The 24042-nt window shown below is 54.7% G+C and overlaps 6 protein-coding genes across 6 annotated transcripts in view; 2 read left to right on the top strand and 4 right to left on the bottom strand.

Annotated features, from left to right (window-relative positions):
- Positions 1-689: 689 nt before the first annotated feature.
- On the bottom strand, positions 690-1782 carry VDBG_02743 (predicted protein; the record flags this gene model as incomplete). The annotated part of the gene is made up of 3 exons (XM_003006558.1): positions 690-721; positions 793-1214; positions 1427-1782. 3 exons carry the CDS (start codon positions 1780-1782, stop codon positions 690-692), a joined length of 810 nt encoding a protein of 269 aa, XP_003006604.1.
- A 1057-nt stretch (positions 1783-2839) lies between these two features.
- VDBG_02742 (coiled-coil domain-containing protein) lies at positions 2840-3831 on the top strand (the record flags this gene model as incomplete). The annotated part of the gene is made up of 5 exons (XM_003006557.1): positions 2840-2912; positions 2996-3030; positions 3157-3283; positions 3350-3453; positions 3535-3831. 5 exons carry the CDS (start codon positions 2840-2842, stop codon positions 3829-3831), a joined length of 636 nt encoding a protein of 211 aa, XP_003006603.1.
- Positions 3832-4042: 211 nt separating this feature from the next.
- VDBG_02741 (conserved hypothetical protein) lies at positions 4043-7676 on the bottom strand (the record flags this gene model as incomplete). Its single annotated transcript, XM_003006556.1, has 2 exons — positions 4043-5997; positions 6059-7676. 2 exons carry the CDS (start codon positions 7674-7676, stop codon positions 4043-4045), a joined length of 3573 nt encoding a protein of 1190 aa, XP_003006602.1.
- Positions 7677-11125: 3449 nt separating this feature from the next.
- Positions 11126-13574, bottom strand: VDBG_02740 (pectin lyase; the record flags this gene model as incomplete). The annotated part of the gene is made up of 7 exons (XM_003006555.1): positions 11126-11418; positions 11927-12052; positions 12300-12769; positions 12822-12856; positions 12915-12998; positions 13108-13384; positions 13435-13574. The coding sequence occupies 7 exons, from the start codon at positions 13572-13574 to the stop codon at positions 11126-11128; spliced, it is 1425 nt and encodes a 474-aa protein (XP_003006601.1).
- Positions 13575-14815: 1241 nt separating this feature from the next.
- On the bottom strand, positions 14816-18710 carry VDBG_02739 (conserved hypothetical protein; the record flags this gene model as incomplete). Its single annotated transcript, XM_003006554.1, has 3 exons — positions 14816-17585; positions 17643-18344; positions 18413-18710. The coding sequence occupies 3 exons, from the start codon at positions 18496-18498 to the stop codon at positions 14816-14818; spliced, it is 3558 nt and encodes a 1185-aa protein (XP_003006600.1).
- Positions 18711-20637: 1927 nt separating this feature from the next.
- Positions 20638-24042, top strand: part of VDBG_02738 (RING finger membrane protein) — a gene marked incomplete at both ends in the record, with an annotated part of 4345 nt that continues 940 nt past the window's right edge. The window contains one exon of the mRNA XM_003006553.1: positions 20638-24025. Coding sequence (XP_003006599.1) covers positions 20638-24025 — 3388 coding nt within the window. The remainder of the gene's footprint in view (positions 24026-24042) is intronic.

Below are 24042 nucleotides of genomic sequence, written 5' to 3'. Positions count from 1 at the left end.
AAGTCCCGTTGCTGGTAAAACAGTCATGCTCAGAAACACAGAGGACCCAAAGGACAAGGTCGTTCTGGCTGGCATCTCCACGCTTTGCTGTGGAGTCCAACAAATAAACGGCGGGTGAAACGCAAGGGTTCCTTGAACTACTCAGCGCGGCGCAAAGTGACCCTTGAGCGGACTCATTTTTGGTGCTGGAGAATGTAATTCCAGATGGCCGTGGTCCTGGTCTGTGGCTGAGCCACACAATCGGCATCACTACAAGCGGTCTTTTCGGAGCAGCTCCAGAATATTCTTTGGCTCGTTGATTCCGGAACACAGTAGTGATCTAGGGACAGGAGAAGAGGCTCTCAGCTTTCTTGCTACACCCAGCTATATCGCTAGCAATGCTTTGGGTGGTTTTCTGTTTTGATTCCACAGTCTGTACTTCTCCAAGCTCGACAGCTCCCCTGTCCGATCTGCTATAGACGCTACAGCCTCTGAGACACAGAACCAAACCCAATCGCGTCCGGATTCCTTGCGGACTCACACCCGCCATCGCTGACTGCCCGCAATTTTGTGCAGTCTGTCGTGCATCACTGACTCAGAATATGAACTTCCAACCACGGTAGGATCTGCGAAGCGACTACCGGAGTTTGGTGCCACCTTCTTCGTACATTTGCCATCTCTTCACAATGATAGGCCCGGCGCTACCTGCTTTACGGACTGCTGCCGGCGCCGGGAGAGCTGCCTGCGAATTGGAATATGTGTTCTGAATCGTCTCCAAAACTTCGTCCCTGCGGAAGCGACTTCCCAACTTACCGCTGACGGGTTCGTGGCGTATTTGGAGAGGATAGTATTTTGGAAGATTTGATGAGCCGCTGTAGGCACCCCTCAAGGGCATTGATATCAAGTGTCTTCGGGCTTCGGAAGGCAAATTTGCCCTGTTCTCGGGGGCTTCATCATGGTGAGTCGTGGCTTTCTGGTTGGCCGACTTGCGGACTTGATCGCATGCTGCGAAAGCACATTGGCCTCCGACTGCACGCGGAAAGGGAACATCTCGCGAAGCAGCACGAGTTTTCGGGACAGCCTCAACGCGACTATTCGAAGAGGCTCCTGCAGTCCACGTCGTCTTTGGGTTCTCTTTGTTGACCGAACCCTGCCTCATGCGACCTTTGCTGATGTAAATGGGTGTGCTGTTCCTCGATCGCTCTTCTGAGCTCATACTACCGAGCCCCTCATCCCTAACGTTGTGATGGTTCAGTGAGATGTGTTCCCGATGCTCGAGACAAGCGTCAGCGGGCGTGCCCTCTCAGGCACCTGTTCCTCGCTGACGGTGACGGGGTGGCCAAAGAGAGCGGCTCCGGTACGGCTTGCAAAGTTGGACATTTCGACACCGACGACGCCGATCTTGGTTGGCATGTCCATAGTGAGCCAGCCACGAAAGCCGCCGTACCCACCGCCTGTGTTGCTGGCGTCTTCGTCGTTAGGAAGCTCGAAGCCGTGGGTGCTGTTGCCAGGAATGACGGCTGGCATACGACCGCGAACGCGGCTCCAGCACTTCAAGAAGGCGAGTATGGAGCCAATGACGAGAACGCTAACGCCAGTTCCAACGGCAAGGGTGGCGGGGAGGAAGTGGGGTTGCGAGCTGTAAATGAGGCCGACGATGCAGTAAATAGCAATGGCAATCGAGAAAATGAAAACAGACGCAATAATGAGGAATTTCAGACGAGACTGTCGAGTGGTAGGGTCTTCGACACCTTGATAACGAGGTGAGAGCGTCGCGGGGACAATGACAAACTGACTGGGCATTGTCGATGGCGTTGTAAGTGGGAGCAATGATGTTTGATGGGAGGTTGCCGATGATGCAGTGCGAGGACAGGCGTCCATGTTGTAGTTATCATATAGGAGACAACAGCTGCGACTGAACCGTAGAAGGGCAACTCTTGGACTGCTACAGAAGTTTTCGACGTGTTCTGGCAGCTTATTCACGGACAAGCATTGTTGGGTGGTCTACATATTCCTGCCCCAGGCGTGCAACAACAATCCGACACGTGGAAGTCAGTGGAGAAACTCACAAAGGCAGCGGCATGCCCGATGTTGTCAACAAAATAAACTCTCAAGCCGTTTGGTTTCCCGAACGCCACCTATTCTTGGGTAAAGAGATTGAGTCAACTAACTATGCAGAGAAGAGACTGAGGAATCGAGATGTGAAAGCTTTGGAGTAGGCGTATGAATTGCGGCGTGGAAAATGAACTAGACAGCAGTTGAGTAGCGACCCCATGTATCGATAAGAGAGATAGAGTCGGTCCAGAGACTCATCGGACAATACTTGGAAGAATCGGGAATGTTGGTTATCATCTTGTCACTTTTCCATGTCCATCAGTGGAAAGTCACCCATTCCCAGCTCAGCGGTGCTAATGAATGGTGGATCAACATTTCAAAAGGCTGTTTTGCAACAGAATGGGATTTCTAGCCACTGACTGGACGACTACTCATCGCAGGACTCCGGTGTGGGTGTTTTCTGGCAGTGCACGCCTCAAAAGAATCTTTCGCGATCTGTGCTCACCGAGCTGAACACACCGAGATGCTGGCGACAGTGGCCCCGCACCAACTATACAGCCTGCCTCCTGGAGCGCCTCCAGCGTAGACAAACGCGACGCTGTTGGGCACTGCGTACCACCTCTGCCCCTCCCCACTATCAAATTCTGCCCCACGTCGCAACCTGATCGCTGTCGTTTTGACCCATCTGATCGCACTCAAAATCTCCAAACCATTTGCGCTCCTCACGCTCCATCCAAGGCGAGGTCGCGATCTATCGCCCGAGAGCTCTCATTCGAACTCATCTAAGCCCCCTCAATCCGCCATCATGGTCTACTACTTCACGTCCAACGTCGTCGAGCCCTCAGCCCGCATCTACGTCGGCAAGGACAAGTTTGAGAGTGCGTGACGATGCCCTCGCCCTGCCGACACGGACTAGGTTGGCCGATGAACATGAGCCAAGACTGATGCCAGACTCTCCCAGACGAGGATCTCATCAAGTATGGCTGGGAGGAGGACGTGTGGTGAGTTTCGCCCCGGCCGATCCATACCGCCACCGCAAACCCCGCTGACCGCTTCAGGGTATGTTTCTCATACCAAGAGATGGGCGACATCGCATCACTCGTTTCTCGCTGACATGGCCAGTTCCACGCCGACAAGCTCTCGAGCGCCCACATTTACCTCCGCCTGCGTGAAGGCGAACAATGGGACAGCATCTCCCAGCCTCTCCTCGACGACCTCGCCCAGCTCACGAAGGCCAACTCCATCGAGGGTGCGTAGCCTTTTCCGCTCACCGGTGCTCGCCATGCCTGAGTCGACATCGCTTACTTGTCCGTAGGCAACAAGAAGGACAATGTGACAGTCATCTACACCCCATGGTCCAACCTGAAGAAGGACGGTAGTATGGCCACAGGCCAAGTGTCCTTCAAGGATCCCCGCAAGGTTTGTCCTCCCGCCTTCCACATCCTCCTCAATCCAACATGAGCACACCCCAAAGAAAGGGCGGGACTGATAAGGTCTTAGGTCAAGCGTATCCTGGTCCCCCAGCGCGAGAATCCCATCGTCAACCGCCTCAACAAGACCAGGGTGGAGGCGAAGCCCGACTTTGCCCAGGAGCGCGAGGACCGCCTCAAGGAGCTGCGCCAACGCGACCAGGCCGCCATGCTCCTGCGCCGCAAGGAGGAAGCGCGCGTCGCGCTGGAGCGCAAGGAGAAGAAGTATCAAAAGGACCACGCGTACGACGATTTGTTTACTGAAGATGCACTGGAAGGCTCGAGCAACCAAAACAGGGATGCCGACTGGGAAGATGATTTCATGTAACTGCCATGGTTGATCAAAGTAAAAACAGACGAAAAAAAAGTAGAAGAAAGAAAAAGGACGTGGTATTTTCAAGATTAAAACTAAGATCGCTTCGTTTGACTTCATCCTCTACACAAATTGATAAAGGGGGAGGGGGTATCCATCACTCCGTCATCAACATTGGCAGCCGTGACCTGCGCGCCACGTACGCGACGGCGACTGCGGCGCCGAGTCAGCTGCACATCCCGACGCCTAATCGCCCGCCGCCAATCCCTACCGACTCCATAGCCTTCGTCACGTCACCCGTTGACGCGTCGGCAGCTTTATCGTAACTCGCTCTTCCTTTTTCGCTGTGCGCCACGCGGCCCTTGTCGCCGTGTCCCTTACGAGCCGCCTGCGAGCGCGCCAACATGGGTGCCTCGTCCTCGTCCTCCCCCAGAAGATCGCCTAGGTCTTCGTCATCGCGAGGGTCCAGAAAGGGTGAGCTTCCCAGTTCGTCGCCGTCGCCGTACTGCGCGAAACGCTCCTCGGCGTTCATGATTCGCACAATGGGCTCACCGCCAGGCAATCGAACAGTTTCTGCGCCAAGCGTCTCGGCAATGTCAAGAAGCAGCACATCCATGGGGCATATGTACGCCACCATCTTACGCTGACTCCAGGCCAGCACGTGGCCACACACGCGCCCCATCTCGCGATCCATGATCCACGCGCCTGAGTCGCCCGGGATGCCCATGCTCGGCGATGCCATCCCGCTGGTGACTTGGTACGAGTGGCTGGGTGACTGGCGACCGTAGATCCTAATGCTGACCATGGCTGGCAAGATTCGGCCCGACTGCAGACCACTTGTGCGCGCGATACACTGAACCTCTAGACCGGGCAGAGCGGAGGACGGTGTCACGTCCATCGGACGCATGAAATTATCTCCAGTTGGCGCTGTGGCGTCCTTCTTGGTCGTTTTTTTGAAGTGAGGGATAGAGTTGTCGTCGGGTAGCCTCTCTTCATGAAATTCAAAGAGCGCCCAATCGATCTCATGAACGAGTCCGTCCTGCTCACGGCGTCGTATCCCGCTCGATGCGTAGACCTCTCCGAGGCTATACGAGTCAAGGTGATCCTCGTCGGCTGTCTCTGCGCAAGGGTAAAAGTCGTCGTCGACGTCGTCCATGGCCGGCTGCGTCACGACGTATCCCTCTCCGCAACCGGGCTCAACGCCGGGAATATCGCCGGGCTGGCCGTACTCTCCGTCGTCGCTCTCGGACTCGTCATCCGAAGTGTCGCTGGTGATGTCCGTCTCGGATGCTTCCGAGTCGCTGTCCGAAAACTCGCAAGCGACGTCCTCAGATCCACTGTCATCGGCAGAGTCAGCATAGAAGTTCTGGAGAGACATGTCGTCTGGTCTCGCCATACTTCTGTGGGTTGACTCGGCAAGGTCTTTCTGAGGGGCTCGGTCCTGGTCTGGATCGTCGAGCATATGGTGCACTGTCATGCCGTAAGGCTTATCGTCCACGATGACAAGTCCGCCGAAACTAACAGGAGGCAGGTGACGGTCCCCGATCCAGGCGCCAATGCTGGCCCCGTTGTTTGGGCACTCTTGATAGCTAGGATTGGCGGGCGTCGTTTCTCCGCCGTCACTGCCTTCTACGGTCATGTTGCGCTTTGAATCGCCCGCTTGCTTTCGGGACAGCACGATCTGGCCCTTGCAGACCTTGAGGCCGAACTCATTGCCAGCCTCGAATACCTCGCCGAGCTTGCGTTTGAGGATCGCCTTGACCTTGCTGACGGAGGTGCAAACGACGAGGACAGTAGGTTTGGTTTTCTGAGGCGAGACGCCGATAGACTCGAGGGAGATTTCAACAGTTTCGGGATACTTGCGATAGAAATGACGCAAGGCCTGATTGACCTGCGGCATGACGGTCGTGTGCCACTTTTCAATGGCATCAGGGGAGAGTGGCACATTAGGGTACAAGCGCTGCTTGGAAGGCTTGACCGAGGATTGCTCGACTGTCGAAATCTCAAAATGTGGACTTTGTAGTGCATGGGGAGAAGGGTTCTTACGTTCAGCGTCGCGCTTCGCAAGAAGAGCTTTCTCGGAATCCATGGCAGGCGCTGGTTCCGGAACGGGAACACGAGCGATCTGGACCTTCATCTCATCCGACGCTGTCTGGCGGGCCTGAATCTGGGTCGCCGGGCCTGCTTGGGGAAGCCTGCGTCAAGATTGAGGATGTCGTGTCGCCGAGATCCCGACCAAGACGCTCGTCCAGGCCGCTGACGCCGTCCAAGATACAGCATGCCTCCAGGTAACGGCTTGCCTTGACCTGAACATTGGCCAAGAGCTCTTCGCCAACGACCTTGCCAGCGAGTTCCTGATCAACAGCATCCCAACAAACCTGCACGGCCTTCACATAGAGGGTGCCGCAGCGAATGGCAAGCTGTTCGAGGATGGATTCCGGAATGGAGGGCGACAGCGGGTCTGGCACAAGGTATTCCAGGCGTGTCCATAACCCGATGGACGTCAAGATCATGGCCAGTGAGTACAGGTCGAGGATCCTCGAGTCCGTCCGGTCGGTGATTGGACCAGCAGGTGCTGTGCGAGGGTCCAGAGGGTGGCGATAGAGTTGGATGAACGGAACCTCCTCATGATCAGATGGCGCATCCGGAAAGAGATCAAATGAAGAAATCAAAGGCCGGCGAATGTCGACCTCACTTGTTGAGTCCGGCCTGTCAGGGGTATGCGTGTTACAGAACGTGACGTTGCGGTCAAGGATGTTTCCGTGGGTGATGCCGCGCGCGTGGAGGTCGAAGACGGTATTAGCAAGGTTGTTGGCTAGGCGGAACTTGGCCTCCAGCCTGGGTTCGAAGTCCGGGCGCATCAGTAAATCGTTCAGTGTGCACAGGTTGTCTATGGGGTTACGGGTGTTGCTGTCCTGACGGATGGCATTGAAGGTGGGCGGAAACTGATAGACGAGACCAAGGCGGGAGTATTGGAGATCTTCAAAGTAGCCCAGTAGTCGGGGCAGTCCTGTCCAAGCACCGGGAGCTCTTTGCGACTCACGCTGCAGGCCTGCAGAGAGTTTTTCGAAACGAGCCATGGGGGGCATGATGCCAGTGGTGGCATAGACGGGGTCGAACTCGGCGAATTCGAGAAGGAGAGGGCCGGATGGCTGGGGCCCGATCTGCTTTCCAATGGTCGCCAAGGCCTGTCTGCTCATCAAAACAATATCCCGAGTAGCGGCAGATTGGGTAATGGGCATGGAGTTCAGGTTGGTTAGTGACGATGGGTCGATTTGTTGGGGTGTTTGCATGCGAGTCGACTCAAACGAGCGCAGATCCTCTGCGGATGCCGTGGATTTGGAGAGCTTCGTACGGCTTGACGGTGCAGAAAAGGCGCCGGAAGAGCGGGTTCTAGACAAGTCGTAGAGCGTGTCGACAGAGGTGGTGAGGTCGCGAATGAGATCCTCAAAGCGGCCTTTGTCCCATGCGACGATTGGAATCTTCTTGTCGCCTGAAGACTTTTCGGACGCCTTACCGCCGCTGACAAGGGCTTTTGAGCTCTGCCATAGTGGCTCGGCCTCGGCGACAATATCGTGAATAGTCGAGAGAATGCTGCCAACGACCTCGCTCAGACCGGCCTTGGAGAGCGACTCGTCGATTTCTTCGGTCTGGCTTGGATCGGACCATTCCATTCCCCAGCTTACGAACCGATCCTTCTGGATTCGCAGCTTCCTGTGAAGGGCCTTGATGTCAGGGTCCTCGGCATTTTGAACGGGTTGGGTGAGGAAGTCGGATGACTTCTTGGTGTCGTTATAAAGCCGGCTTAGTCGCCGGTGCATGGGTAGCTGATAGCCCCCAGCTGGAAAGACTGAGTCCATAGTTGACAATGATATGGTTCAAAAAGGAAAGAGCTGTTGAACGCTGTGTTTGGTACCAGAGGAGGCGTATGTCATTGCAGGGCGAGCATAGTCGCGAAAGGTATCCGGGTGTTTGGCGTGGGCGCGGACACCAGTTCTGATGGGCGCGGCTGTTGAGATCGTCAGACGCAACTCGGCGGGGACCACGCCAAGATCTTTAATTGAACACAGTTTGCCAGGTGTGAGGTGAGTGTGATGATGAGGCCGAGTGGCAGTGCTCTTTGGGGAGTGTCGCAATGTGTTGATGATGGGATCTGGTGGTGGTGGTGATGATGAAGAAGAGCCTGCTTCACAGAAGAGACAGAGGGAGTGTATGAGAAAGGAATAATCCTGGTGCCTATCGTATGGCCAAATGACCCGAATGCTGTCTGTGGCAACGATGAAGAGGTCCCTGGGGGTGGTGTCTTGGACTCGTGGTGAGAGGACCTGAGGATGTCGTCGTCGCGGCGGCTTTGGCGGGGCTGATGCGAGGGGCGAAAGCTGCTGCCTGACGCCAATCTGTTGGCCACGTTGTGATTGGCCGTCAATTCGGAAGCCTGCAGGAGTGGGGCCGGGGCTGGTGGAGCACAAAGCTTGCTGAGGTGCACTACTAATGCAGCAGAGCTTACGTGGGAGGCTCGTGCAAGGCTCGTGCTGAGAGCGAGACCGAAGGTTCAGTCACGTGCGCCCATACTTGGTCTATTTGGTCATCCCTTGCGACAATGCCCTAGGCACCAGGTAAGCTCAGTGAGTCAGGGGTTCAAGGTAAAGACACGATCAATGGCGGTTGATCGGATGTTGATCGGATGCTTTGATAAAGAAAAGCACAAGTCATTGAACGCTGAAACACAGGGACGCTGCACGGAGGCCTGAAACATAAACGCATCAGACTGACCCTGACTCCGGCTCTCCATATGGCGCATCACCAGTGAGGAGGGCCCAGTGCATCGGCCAGAAGCGGGTTCCGGGTTCCCGATACTGCTGCCTACCATACAGTTTGCTTCAGAGGTATGATGGAGAAGCTTTCGATCGCTTAGCTTGGGGCCCAACACACCACACGGCCTTGAGCCACCACCTCCACGATGAAGACTTTTGATATTACCTCTGGTCCTGCCCACACGGCAATGGTCAAAGAGGTCCATGGAAGTTAGACAGCGCTTATTCATTTGAGCATGCGTACTCCTCAGTCAACTCTTGCAAGCTCACGGAGCTCCTTCATTCCTGGCAGCTGTTCCGCGGGCTCCATGGCATCAGCCACATATCGAAATTTCCCCTAAATGGCTGCCTGGATCTCCACTCGGCCGGAACTGTCCACAAAATCCGACAGAGAGAAGGATGTCAAGAGCTTAATTATGGGCGCTAGGAGCCCGAGATTGCTCAAAGCTTACAGGCCACACAGGCATCCATGTGCTTCGGCGGCGGCGTTTGCTGGCGTCGTACTGGAAATTCAGCGCAAATTTCCACTCGGCTGACTGAATCGTGTTCACTGCAATCCGACAAGGAGAATTGAGCAAAACAGCACACAAATTTGGCCATTCGGCTGGCGGTAATTGGTAAATGTGCCCCCAGCTGACAGTCATAGCATTAGGAGCCTGGGCCATGCCATCTGAATGATGTCGTGATAAGCAAATACGTGCTTACATTGCATTGGAAATCTCGGATTCCCGCTACGATGCATTGATTTTGATCATAATAAGCATCAAAATGGGTGTGTTATCACACCCTGACTGTGACAAGGGTCTCTCGCATTGGCCTACTTTCGGCCCCATCGTCATCGTGCTCTCAACGTGCAGGCGAAGGAGCTCTTGCCTCGTAAGTGGCAGCCTAGCTGGCCTTAAACTGTGGACGACGACTGCAGCCAAGGCTGCTGCAAATGCCACATCGGATACTACGGGAGCACAGGAAATTCATAAGTTGCTGCCTGCGTCTCGTCAAAAGCGTGTGTCAAATGACCCTCCGACTGGTCAAGCTAGGCATGCCAATAGCCAGACCACGCCGCGCCACTGAGTTCTGATGGATGCAAGGCAGAAGTGAATAAAATAACTGTGAGAAATTCTTCCATTTATCTTCTGAAACAACCTCTGGACAACGATCGCTTCGAGCAGTATGCCAGGGACTCGTGATCTCGTGGGACGTATCGAGCCCGAGGTAATGTGGCAGGAATAAGCGAAGCTATCCAAACCCATAACAGCCTAGGATCTAAACATAATGGATTACTTAACGAGTTAACGAGAAATGAAATTTGGCTAGGGTTCTTGAAGCTACTACTTGCTACAGTTCCGCGTTACTGCCTGGCGGGGTTGCCTCGGTGTGTCCGTGAAATAAAATGCCACTCGTAGTCAGTTGCGCTGTAGAGGTTTTCAGCATTCATGTGTTTGCCTCGGAGATACTCTATTTTCTATATCAAGATAGATTTGAAAGGAATATCCTGCGGAAACAAAGATTCGGATGCCGCACAGCGCGAGTTAATCACGACATGAAGTGACTGTAAAAGGGTCACGTGGGGTTTGGATATATCTACCAAAAGTATAGTAAGTCTGGTCTAGACTTTGCCAAATCTTAGAATCGGTGCTCAAGATTATGACATCCATTTACTGGTGATTCAACTTTATGGTAGGTAAGTACGTGTCGATAATTGCAACACTCCTTCGATGCAATCGTCAATGGCCATAACTGCCTCCGTCTGCGCAATGCCAATACCTGAGTAAACTCCAAGACGGTGTACTTCGAGGCTGACACAAATAGGCGAACTCTCGACGCCATGGATTAAGGCAAAGCTTCAACACTGAAGTACAGCATCAGATCGAAATAAAATCACTCAGCCATCGCCTGGAAAACACAAGTTGCGCGCCTCAGCCGGGCGAGTAGACGAATCTCGGTGAGACAGCCCGGTCTCTTTAAAATGTTGGCTCGAGTGGGTTAACAGTTTCACCAGGTGAAAAGGCATGGGTTCAGTTGCTCCTTCGATGAAACAATTAATCAAGTTTGACCGCTGTCGGCATTCGTTTGAGTACAATATTCAGCTCACCGGCGTGATTTCGCATGGCCACGAATATGAGATTGGCGGAATTCCAGAAGGATCAAGCGTGAGAAGCACGCTGATTCGCTCATCTGACCGAACTGAAGTCGCGGGGTCGACCACAGTTTTCGTATACGTAGATATCCCCAATTGAGTTACACCTCAACAACACTACTAGCTTGGCACAAAGTTCTGAACTGTGAGTAGTTAGATCATACGTCTCATCTGCCTCTTATGCCTTTCTTTGATAAAGCGTCGCTAACAGTCTCCTGGGATCTATGAAAACGACCATTCACGCGCCCTGGTTTTACCCCGCAATGGAATACATCATCCTTCCACGCTCTCTCCCCTCCGAGGAACAAAATGATCGACTGGTCAATAAATACAAGGACTTTCGGCTCTTCTCGATGGCTCAGTCTCCTGGCAGCTTCGGATCGACACTTGCAAGAGAGGAGTCATTCCCCCGAGAGACATGGGTGTCTAGAGTAACGAACCCGCTGGCGACCATCTTGGTTGCTGTTGCGCGAACTCCGGACTTGGATAGTCCGCCATCGGAAGGAAACCTCGAGTTGATAATGGGGCAACCCTGGCTCGCATCGCTGACGCTCGTGGGGCCGCTGGACCCAGCTAAAGCCGAGGAGATGTATGGGAAGGCAATGAATATTGCACCCGGAATGGCAAGTTTTGGCCCTCCTGAAGATGCCACTGGAATAAAATGGCAGTTCGCTTTGAACGCTATGTATGTCGTGCCTGAAGGTAGGGGTAGAGGATTGGCCAAGGGCATCGTCAAGAGTGCAGTGCAGCTTGCGATCAGTATGGGGGAGGGCGAGGGTGTGAGGGTCATTCTCCTTGTTGATTATGATAACGAAGCTGCTAGAGCGGTGTATAAGAGTTCTGGATTCGAGGTCACGCATAGGTATTGGTTTGACGATCACCGCGTGGGTAGGAGTGGTCAGACGGAAGCAGCGGTTATGAAGCTGGACACAAGCGGCCGATGTAGCAGATAAGCATTGTAGCAACCCACTACCTCAACCTCGAGCAGATGATGCTCTAAGAAAGTCACCGATCACAACAGAAAACCATTCACGGTAGATTTGAGGCGACGGTTGCCGTTCAAACTAGAGGGAAATATCATTCGGCTGCCTAGAGAAATCTCGTAGGCCAGGGTCGATGCCATGGATAATGGTGCCTCCTCTTCTACAGTTCAACGTACGAGCGTAGGTTGAATCATCTAGAGCATCGATGACTGCTTGCGGTGTCTCAAATTCCACGAGAAAGATCATGACACATTCGCGGAACTCGCAAGTGGCACGCCAGTCGTGCGACGAAGTGACAGACTCTCGGATGAGAATTCGTTATGTATATGAAGTGTTATGAATGGAATGGACTGTCAAGGTATGGGCTTGACTACAAATATGTACTCAGAAATCTGACTCCTTGCTTCTGCGGATGGCGCTCCAAGAGCATTGCAGTCACGCTGTTACGCTACCCCTAGTTGCCAATGCGACCAACACCATAGTTGGCAAGGACGTGACCCTTGACGTCACCGTAGCGCAGAGGCTGCACGAGGTTGGCCTTGTACTTACCAAGCTCGGTCAGCACACTGTTGTCCTTGCGCGCCGTGATAGCGCCCGAGGCGGTGATGGCGTTAGCCTCGCAGTTGCGGCCGAGGTAGGATGCACAGTTGGTGCGCGACGCGTCGTCGGGAACGTTGTAGACTTTGCCGGTGCTGCTGGCTGGGGTCATGGGCTGCGGCTGATTTTCAAGGCGGTTGCCCTCGATGAGGACGCGGGCGCCAGCAAACGAGATGTCAAAGGCGTGGCCGGTGTTGTAGTTGTAATAGTTGTTGACGGCCTGGATGATCTGGGTACCAGACTCGGAGCCAATCTTGGGGGCGCGACCCGAGACGTCGTGGAGGTAGTTCTTGTCGAAGGTTATCTTGTCGAGCTTGCCGACCATCATGATGGTCCAGTAGTGCTTGTTGTTGCAGGTACGGGAGTAGCTGGTCTTGCCGTCGAACTCGTTGTTCGAAAGAGTGGCCGTGTTGGCGTCGAAGCTGGGGTAACGTCAGTAAACGATTACGGTATAGGAATATGGGGTGAACTGACTGCGAAACGAACATCTGGCGACCAACGCGCGTGAACTGTAAAATCTTGAGTCAAAAAATGCCCACAATCCTCAGAATCATGACAATTACACACCTTGTTGTGGTCGATCCAGACGCCATTGTTCTGACCCTCAAGGCTGATGCCATCGCCACCCCAAATGTGCTGGGGGTTCAGGTTCTGATCTTACAGTCAGCAATCGACACTTTCAGAAGACCGGCAAAAAATCCTACATCAATGTGGAGGTTCTGGATGATGACATTCGAGGCTCCCTTCTTCAGACGCAGACCCTTGCCGTGCAGGACGCCCTTTTCCCAACACCGACAATCGACTTGTTGCTGCCGACGATGATGCCCACTGTGCCAGCCTTGTCGTACGTGACCTGAACAGGGGTCTGCTCGCTGTCGCAGTCAGGCTTGATCCAGTCCTGGCCACCGTTGAGGAACGTGCAGACGTTCTTGTTGCGGCAGCCCATCTCGGTGACGCTTCCCTCGGAGCCGATGAAGTTGAAGGTCTTGTCAATGCGAATCACGCGGGGAGTATCATCCCCGAGCCATGATTTAAGCCTGGATGGATGTCAGTCTTGGTACACGCCCTGCGCAACAATGGTTCTTACTGGGCAATGTCCTTGGGGACAGCAGGCGTGGCGGACCCGCCGCCAGTGACGCCTGCAGCGAAACCGTAGGCCTTGCCAACGACCTGAGCAAAGGACAAAGTTGGCGCTCCAACGAGGAGCGCAATTGTGGTGAAGTGCATATTTGGGAACTTGGATGCGATGAAACGGGAAGAAAGTGCAAAGACGGATGCCAAGAAATGAATAAAAAGAGAGCGAATGGGTTGGGAACGAAGCTCGAACATGACGAGACATGAGCAGCTGTCTCCTCCGTCGCTTTATTAACAGCTTCGACCCAGCGTCTTGGCAGTTGACAGTAGTACTAGCACCGGGCAGGGCCCATGATCAGATTACTACATCGAGAACTCCCGGCATGCACAATAGGGCATTCAAGCCGGAACATTGATTCTTGACCCTGCAAGTCAAAGTGCGGAGAAATAAACTCATGAGTTTTGAAACCTAAGCGCTCGTGCCAGGGCCATAGCTTCCAGCCTCTCGGGGCGATTGGGTCCGATGTCATGCTCTAAATGGAAACTTGGCCGGGGTGTCGAAAGGGGCGGGAGATGAAAGGGCTGGACGAGTGGGTTTTTGGCACCGCTGAGCTTATCGAAAGGAGCGGACGCGTCTAGGCCGAGTCGGTCCACGAGTGCAGGGCTGGCTCGGAATAAGACTGGCTTTGTTTATCTCCGATCTATTGGCACTTCGCTCCCATGTTGAAAAGGTTTCGAATGCAGTCAGTTACTGTGTCGTGAGACGAATTTCGCTCACATGACAGTAACAGTAGCGGAGACGAGAAGAGGTCCCCAAGTCTAGACACGATCTGGTGTGAACTTTCAGCGACCAAGGGTGATGTGGGTGTCATGTGAGGCTTCCTCTTCGAAGGACAAAGTAGCACGTCGAGTTCGCTGTTCGTGGCTCTCATCGCCGTTTTTAATAAGTAATCCGTCATTCATTACTGCCTGGCTGTTCCCATCCAGCGGATCTCATGATAAGGTATACACTCATAAAAGACATGATAAAGGACACTCTAAGGAACACAGCTCCGCCAAACTAACGTCAAAATATGACAACCTTAACTTGTTGCATCGCTTACAGAAAGGCAAAGAAACGCCAGCCCCGCGAATCACCATCTTTTCCCTTCCCCATCACGGATCTCGTCCACCTAGTGGAGAGCCCCGACCACGTTCGGAACGTTACGTGAGCGTGTCTGGTCTCCCTGTCACAGCCCGAATTGAGAGTAGAGGCCATGTGTGTACTGTATACACAAACACATCCCTGAAATTGGGGTTTCGCGTGTATGATCCCAGTTCTGGCTAGCAATTGTGTTGTCGCTCACATGGAGTCAACGGGTTTGCTGCTGCTGCTGATATCCGAGGTCAATGGCTCACAGCTCGTCGCGTCGGACGCCGTCTTTCACGGCGTTGGCAGCGGCATTGACCTTCTCCTTAGCTGCATTGACCGAGTCGCCAGCCGCAGCGGTGGCCTCGTTCAAGTAAGAGGCGGCAGATGCGGCGCCCGTAGCGTAGGCAGCTTGGAGACGTGCAAGAATGCTCTCAGAGTACGATGGCTCTTTGCCCTTGATGAGCTCCTGCACAATGTTCTGGACGACCTCGTATTGCTTGGCAGCTTGCTCTGAGGCTTGTGCGGCGTACTTCTCAACGTCGGAGTACGCGTTGCCGTACCAAGCCGTGGGGGTAGGCGCGCCATACACCTGAACGCTCAGATGATTGACGACATTCTCCCAAGTGTCGACGACACCTCGCTCAACGGCTTCGGCAGCATCGAGGACTTCCTGGGCTGCCGCATTAACAGTGTCTCCGACGATCGAGACAGCGGCCTCGAACCCTTCGCTGACGTAAGACGCGACGGACAGGCCGTCCTCTTGAGCACCGGATGCAACCGCATTGGCAGAAGCGGTAGCAACAGAAGCAACAGACGACGCGGTACCGGCTAGATTGGTGGGGGTGGCCGTGGCGGTGAGAGAGCTCATGGCAGCGGACGCCGCAGAGAGGAACTCCGAGTAGCGGGCGTGAGCAGCACCCAGGCCGGCGTAATAGTTGTATTTAGCCTGGTCCAGGAGCTTTTCGGTTGAGGCAGTCGGTGTGGCCGTGGCGAGGCCCAGAGCAATCTTGGCAGACTCGTACTGTTCCTCAGCCCAGGCACGGCCCTCCTGCAAGCGTTGAGACGCCAATGACTCGACCGAGGCCCAATCGTATGAGGGAGAGGCGGTAGCAGTGGGGGTGCCGTAGACACGCCTCGACGCAGCTTCCAGAGCTTCGCTGAGGCGGGAGTTGGCTGCGTCCATAGCTCCGGCGTAGGCACCGGAGACGGAGGCGAACATCTTCTCTTGCACAGGCTCCGGCTCCGGAGTGCCGTAGAGCTGGGCAGACACAGCTGACATGGCGAGAGAATACTTCTCAGATGCTTGAGCAACAGCGTGGGAGTAGGCCTCCTGTGCCTTTCCGGAAAGCGTCTCAACTGTGCTCTCGTCATCGTCGAGGATAGGTCCTTTGCGATTAGCGACCGACTGAGCGGCAACACCAAGGAAAGCAGGTTTGACTGTCTCTGTCTCAGCTGAGACGGGTCGGTCCTCCACAGATTCGGGGATGATTTCTTCCTCAAGCTGCTCCTCAAGATGCTCCTCGGCCTTTTCCTCGGGAGCCACAGGCTCCTGGGCGTCGTCTTCGGCAGGCGATGAGCCCGTGTTATTGACGACGAAGGTTTGATCATCCCCCTCAATCACTGTTGAGGCCAGATCGTCGTGGGGAGAGGCGCTCCCTGCAATGATGGTAGAGCCATCGCTGATAACGCTGCTGGCCGCTTCAGAAGCTTGGGAGACCACGGTCTCAACAATGCTGGAGGCCGCGTCGGTCGCACTGCTGACCTGTGAGGGAATAGATTGTTCCTCAAGGAGATTGTCGGCGGGCGACTCATCTTCGAGGACACTGGCAGCAGCTTCAAGCGGGTCATCCTGGGCTGCGGACAAACCTTCAACAGGAAGGTCAGTGGCCGTAGACTTGTCCTCGATAACGTGAGCAGCGTCTTCGCGAGGATCGGCCTCGGGGGCGGAGCTGGCATCGGCGATGGCTTGAGCAGCCTTGGACTCCTCTGCAGCGCGAGATGCCTCAGCCTCGGCCTCCGCAGCTCGAGACTCCTCTGCAGCACGAGAAGCAGCGGCAGCTTGCGCGGCAGCAAAGGCAGCGACCTTGGCCTTCGCCTCTTCAGCAGCCTCAGAAGCGGAACGCATGGCATCGCTATCAAAGTTGGCGGACGAATCACCAGCGACAATCTTCCAAAGGCCGACCTGCTTGAGCCTGACAAGTTCCTGTGCCGCTGATTGCGCAGCTGCCATACCGGAGTCCTCGATCTTGCCAGAAGCTTCGCGAGCATCCTCAAGTGCCGGATGGGTAATGATAAGCTTCTTGAGGTCGTTGGTCCACTCGTCAAAACGGTCCTTGAGTTCGTGGAACTTGGCCCAGTCCTTGTAGGTCACGCCATCCATCCAAGCCCACTTCATGCCAATGCGCTGCAGGGCCAAATCGCGGATGCTGTCCAGGATCTTGAAGTGAGACTCAGCGGCGTCGGTGATGGCCGCCTCCATGTCGAGCTCGAAGCTCTCCTTCCAAGCACGGATCTCTTGGGCCTTCTCCTTGACGGCTAAACCAGCACGTCTAACGGCAGCGTTCAGGTCCTGCTCACCGGCCTCACGGTCGACGCCCGCGTTCTTGACAATCACCATAATGTCGTTCTGCAGAGCCTCAACCTCAGCCTTGGACGTGGCCTGGAGACCCTTCAGGAGGCTGGCGCCGATGTTGTCAACGTTCTCCTTGACCATGCGCTGCGATATCTCCTCGATACGGTCTTCGATTTCGCTGGCACCCTCGTCAGCTGCCTTGGCGAACTTGGTCTGCCAGTTTTCGAGGTCCTCCGCAACGGTTTCACGGGTTGTCTTGCGGAGATCAGACTCGTTGGCGTCGGCGGGCGGCGCAACAACTTGCTCACTGGCGTCATGCTTGGCTACCTTGACAGCGTCCGGAATATGGGTGGCGCTCTCGACCTTGGATGTGGATGCAATGCTCGACGAAACGCTGGACGTGGCCGATGATACCGCCGAGGACGCAGGCTTGACGAAAGAGGAGGCTTCGGAAATGATGCTACTTATGTCTTTAGCTGGGGGACATGGAGAGTGGGCGAATACAGAGCTGTCTTACCCTTCCTGCACACTTTCAGCAGCGGCCTTTGACTTGTCCTTGTAACGCCCGAGACGCTGTCCAATCCTTGCAAGCTGCGGCTCGACGTTTTTGACGTACAAAACACGTACTTGAGGCCAGACAGTCGTATCAAGGAAGACGAATGTCTTGTTCCATGCCCAGTTCGCAGAAGGAATTATTGTGTCGGTGGTGAATTGAGAGGCTGCGTCGTAACCCTGGACGGCGTAGGGTTGCACAAGGATGTATGAAGGAAGCAAAAATTCATGATAGGTCTGGAGAGCGCTGGTTCGAGCAATATCATAGTATGGAGTTGCTGCTTCGGACAGCTTGGCGACGTGAGGAGCCACCGTCTCGCCATACTTATCAGCGGCGGCCTTCTGATAAACAGCAAGTTGGGGGGAAACGTTTTGGGACCATTGAGCTTGGCCGTATGCTTGGGCCTGGCGTAGAGTAGGCGCACCGTACTTGGTGGCATAGCCCTTGACTGGAGTCAGGACGCGCTCGTTGGCGATGTTGTAGTATGGCTGGGCCAGCTCCACGTAGGGCGCAGCGTACGTTTCGTAGTAAGGCTCGACGTGAGGTGCCAAGACATTCTTCGCTTGGAAGTAGGTGCGGCACGCGAGAGGCGATGACTCGTTGCAGTCTTCTAACGTTGAAGGGCATCGGAAAAGAACTGTGATGATAGTCCACCAGGTTGCGATCCTAATGATGGGTTCAGTCAGAAAGTGTCGAAGCCCAGTCACGGAGATACGTCATTTTCTTCAACATACCTGGCAAAGATGCTGAACAAGCGACCGACCAGGCTGGGGCCCTGACGCGGCGCGTTCTTCTTGACACCAACAGAATGGCCGTTCATCTTCCCGTTTGGTGTTTTCGAATAGCCCGTTGGTGTGGCTGCTGGAAACCTCCATGGCGGAGGTGCGGTGAAGCGAAAGCTTCGCCTGCAGGAGGGAATCACGTCGTGTGGTGGATTCTTGTCGTTATCGCTCTCTCGGTCGGCGACGATACTGAACGTCAAAATAGAGGCGGTCACTCCAATCTGATTTCCGCGTAGCTGTGGAACTTTGTCAGTTGAAATTTGGACCAAAAGGACTTCCTGGCTGCGCAGGATGGAGTATTCGGAAGACAGCTTTTTTTCACTGTCGCGAGTGCAGAAGGATGGGTGATCCCTCTCTGCATGGGCCAGACCAGCAACACTCGCATGCATGCGAGGCTGGAACGACAGAAGTGGGTCACGGGGAGCTTCCTTACCCTGTTCTGTGCCGAGATGCAACGTCGGATGGACGATGCGACGACTGCTGGGTTCGCCTGATGTTTCGAAATGGAAAGCGTCCAACGTTGACAGAATCCCCGAACGGTTGTTGAACGGGTTTCGAAATGCGAAGATGATTTGGATAGGGTGAGGTTGCGAGATCAAGCCCGGTCGGCAGCACAAAGAAGACAACGCCCGAGAATTCAAGGCACAAGCATGAAAAGCATGTGGTCAGGGAGCTTCTTCCTGCACGCTGAGGTAGCGTGCTCACCCATGGCTTCCCAAGGCCAGTCCCTTCACGGACCCCACTCCTGTCCAAAACGCCCGAGCTGTAACGAGGCTTGCCAGGCCAAGTTTGGGGATGCGCTAGGCGAGGGATCAAAGTGGATCTCACCACCACCCAGGTGGCTAACCAGTGACCACTCAGCCACTCGTTCATCGTGGTTCAGACCGACGTCATCTCCGGGGAGCTTGTTCCTTGTGACATCAATTCATGTACCGCTCAAGTATTCAGATGGTTGCATCGCTCGATTGACTCGGTCTGCACCATCTTTAGTTGTGGTCATGCTGTTCCTATCTCTTCTTCACAAAAGCCTGTTATCGATACAATCCGATCACAACACAGATTCCTCGAAGTGCGACAGACTCTCCAACGGTCTGGTCTCGAGTTGATGCTGTGCAGCCTAGCGCCAGGATGTGGCCTGTTACAAGCCAACCGTGGATGTAGTTCGCCTTGATGACGTTTGCCTGCAGCTTATTTCGAGCCTTGCCTTTGGTCCTCCTGCATGTTCAGCACTCTGAAGATAGGAGAAGCGGCACACGTCGAGCCCCGTTTCCTCCCTCAGTTGTCTTGTCAGTTCCGCTTTTCGCATGATGAGCTAACTGTCCATGTATTGACCTAGCCGCGCGCCGAAGAGATGGCCGAAATGATAGTAAGAGCCTCGAAACAAAACAGTCGGCCGGCAGGTGGGACGCAGCGCCTGTCGACCTCTGTGCACTGGGCCAGTTGTGGCGCATGCCTCTTGAGACAAAGTTCATTCCGGATTGCACTTCAAAAGCACACGCTTGAATCAAACGTGATCTTCCTGATTTGGCTTAGTTGTAAGTGAGAACTACGATTTGGGACTGCTTGATGGCTGGTCGAGCTTCGTAGAGGCGAGAAGGCGATGCTGTCTTATTTTCAACAGGGGGCTGGAATGGTCTTGATGGATTGAAGCTCGAGCCAGGTTCCGGTCCATTGCCGTAGAGAGTCACGTGTGTTGAAGCGTGAGATGTTTCTTATCGGATCGCGACTCCCTTATCGCTACATTTCGGCTCCTGTGGATTCGTCGGGAACCGCCACGCCGACTACTTGCTGTCTCCAACCTTATTACCTAGCTGGTACCTTAGGTAGCTGTCAGAGCCGCCCTTCAACCTGCCTGACCTCAACCTCCCAGCTACATACTTTCGCGGATTGACAGCCTTCGCTCGATAGCCATCAGCGGTCGACGTCTTGGACGTCACTTGTCCCGCCCACTCTCGAGCGACGCATCGCGGTATTCGACCGACCCCCTCCGACATCACGGAATCGACGACAACATCCACATTTTCCGAAAGATCGCGCGCCTGAGCTGACCGTGTGACTTGCCCGGCAACGCTTGCTTGTCAGTTTTCCGACAATAAAAAGCAGCAAGTCCCATGACTCCATAATTCGTCGCCAGTTGCCGGCGATCAGTTTCGACCCCTCGAAAAGCTACCTACAACATGGCGGACCCGGCAATAGAGCCCTTCATGGCTGCCGACGCCCTTGCACATCCTCGCCGTCGACTCTCCGCATCAACAACGGCTGATCAGGGCCGGCCGAAGACCTCACTACCCGAGACCAACAACCTTGATCCAGACACTTGCAGGATATGCCGGGGTGAGGCGACGCCCGACGAACCGCTTTTCTACCCCTGCAAATGCAGCGGCAGTATCAAATATGTGCACCAAGAGTGCCTGATGGAGTGGCTTTCGCACTCGCAGAAGAAACACTGCGAGCTGTGCAAAACGCCATTCCGCTTCACTAAGCTGTACTCGCCTAAAATGCCGAACACACTCCCCGTCCATGTCTTTATCGGCCATGTAGCGAAATACCTTTTTCGGAACATTTTGACGTGGCTGCGGGCCGGCTTGGTGGCAGTGGTCTGGCTCTGTTGGCTCCCTTGGCTCATGCGTTCTGTCTGGTCGTTTCTGTTTTGGCTGAGCGACGAAGGCCTTGGCGGTGGACAATTTTGGATCCCCGCCAACATCTCGGCATCGCATCCCGGACACCCATACATCGGCTTGAAGTACCTTGACGCCTGCCCTCTTAACAAGTCCGCTTACAAGTCAGCCATGAGTCCGAATCTTGGCCGCAACATGAATGGACTCTTGCAGACGCATTCCACAGCACCTTTCTCCGGGTCATGGCACGGATTCGACATCACCACTGATGACTCCTTGACCGCAGGTATGCTGAGGCTCTTTTTCGGGTCCATGCCACCCTCCTTCACAGTGAGCCATAGCATCCCTGGGGCTGCTACGTCCTTGGATCCGCATGCGTCCCTCCTGAGTAATGTTTCGTTCCTTCGAAACTTTTCACGCTATCCTGTACTGAACCGGACGATCATCAACATCTTCGAGGGTCAGATCATCACCATTTTGGTCATTATCTGTTTCATTCTTGTCATCCTGGTCCGTGACTACGTGGTTCAACAACAACCCGAGATTAACATGCGAGCTGCTTTTGCTGCTAATGAGCAGGAGCAGCACCAGCACCCGCACCAACATCAACACGAGAATGATGAAGAACAGCGAATGGCCGCACAAGTAGAGAATCTTCCGGGGCCAGATGATGATTGGATTGACCAAGACGACGACGGATCTGCTGCAGAGTGGCAAAATCAGGTGCTCGACTTACCTTTTGGGAACATTGGCCCGCGCTGGGAGCAGGATAACAGTCAAGCCGAGGGTTCCAACGGGCCTTTTGTCCAACCGCAGCCTCAATCAAGCGCGGAGGAGCAGGCCGAAGCTTCAGAGTTAGTGAGTGATACCCTGGCGAATCTTGCCCCGTCTCCGATCCAAACCTCCGATGGTTTAGACACGGAGCAGCCACAAAGCCCCGTAGCTACGGTCCATGAGTATCTGAGAATCTATCGGCAATCGAACGGAGATCCGCACCTGATTCTCCAAGCTATTCGGGATGAGGGCTTAGAGGACAAGCTTGGATACTGGGCCCGTGTCACCAGGTCCATGATTGACAAGACGAATGGCAATCCGCCCCAACAACCCAGCAATGAGGAAGGGCAACATTCCCGAGGACATAGATGGGCTGATGGGCCACCAGGGGAAGAACCCCCAATTGTACAGCTTCCTCTACCTTCGACGCCTGAATTCGCTTGGCATGGCGGCATGACGAGTGCCAATGCCGATTTTTCGGAGGCCAAGGGCAAAGAAAAGGAAGATGAGGTGTTCGAGGAGTCTCAAGATTCGCTCATTGCTTCCGGGGCATCTTCATCGTGGAACAACACTCTGAGGCCTCGGTCTGTCTCGGATGGGCCACAGAGAGCGGCTACCGTCAACCCCCTGGCCAACAACAGCTGGTCGTTCTCGGCCTTGCCAGCTGATGCTCCTGCACGCGGAAACGCATCTTCACAGGAGCTTCCACAGGTAACTGAACAGCCCGATGATGCGTGGGAGAGGACTGGCGCACCAAGAACGCCGACTCCAGTTGACTGGACCTGGACGCCTGCCGCAGGAGAAGACACCGAGGAGCTCGAAGCACAACTTGACGCCTCGAACCTAGACGATGTTAGCACTGCGGCCTCAGCATCAGGTTCCGCACATGCTGCCTTTGAACACCTCGAGCTCGACCATGCCAGTCTCGATGTAAACCCCGATGGCGTAGACATTCGCGAACAGGAGCCTGGCGTGGCAAATGCTGGCGACATAGCGGTGCCTCAACGACCCCCTCTGCAGCGCGGCGTCATGGATCGCCTTGCTGATTTCATGTGGGATGGCATCGAAGCTCGAGAGCTAGACATCGGAGCTGGCCATGCTGACATTCTCGACGCTGATCATGTTCACGGTAACGTTGGTGATGACGAGCTTTTCGAAGAAGCGATCCCTCTGGAAGGCGACAACCCTGACGACTTTGAACGCGATCCAGAAGTTGTCGAGGCGGCAGTGGCAGCGGGCTTGGATCCCGAAGCCATGGATGACGCGGAAGATATCGAGGGCGTACTGGAGCTCATTGGCATGCGTGGACCCCTCGTGGGACTGTTCCAAAATGCTGTATTCTGCGCAGTCCTGGTCTCCGTCACCATCTTCATCTGCGTCTTCATTCCTTATAATATCGGGCGCGTCAGCGTGTGGGCGGCAATGAACCCGATGCGCTTGGTTCGTATGCTGTTCAGCTTCACGAAGTTCATTCAAGATCTTGCTGTCGCTCTCGTGGCGGGATTCTGTAGCCTGCTATTGGGTGCCATGTTCATGGTTGGCAACGCTCTAGGACTGTGGTTGCCCTCAGCGCGGCGGTCCTGCGAGAACCTTATGGCTCACACTTGGAATCTATCAGACCATGCAGGCAAGCGAATCCTCGAGAGTCTGAGTGGCGAACTTCCCCTGATATCTGCTACGGAGATGCAGAATTTCTCTGCCATCAGCCATGAGGCATTGCAAACGCTGAAGAGTCAAGTCGCGGCCCTGTTCGTCGGCGTCGGGGCTGCTTTAGACGTAGTCTTCGACGGAAAACTCCCCAGCAAGGCGTTGCACTTCATCATTTGGGCAGGCAAGGTTGGAGTCTCTGCCCTATACTTGATGCGTGATTTGCCGCACATTCTTCTCAACCCAGCCAGCTGGGTCATCAGTTTCGATGTCCCGGATGTGCCAGTCGGCGTTGACCCTGCGCTGGCATCATGGTCAGGACCCGACCGTTTCTGGGCCATTTTGTGTGGTTACCTCAGCATGTCTGGTGTAGGAGCGCTGTACCTGCGCAGAGGCACACCATTTTCGAACGGACAAATCGCCCAGGAATGGGAGGCATCGTTGATTGACCTCCTGAATCAAGCCAGCGGCGTCATGAAGGTCATCTTGATCATCAGCATCGAGATGCTGGCCTTCCCGCTCTACTGTGGCCTCCTTCTGGAT

This window comes from Verticillium alfalfae, genomic scaffold (assembly GCF_000150825.1).
Source record: "Verticillium alfalfae VaMs.102 supercont1.3 genomic scaffold, whole genome shotgun sequence".
Lineage (NCBI taxonomy): Eukaryota > Fungi > Ascomycota > Sordariomycetes > Glomerellales > Plectosphaerellaceae > Verticillium > Verticillium alfalfae.
This window is presented reverse-complemented; position numbering and strand designations above follow the sequence as displayed.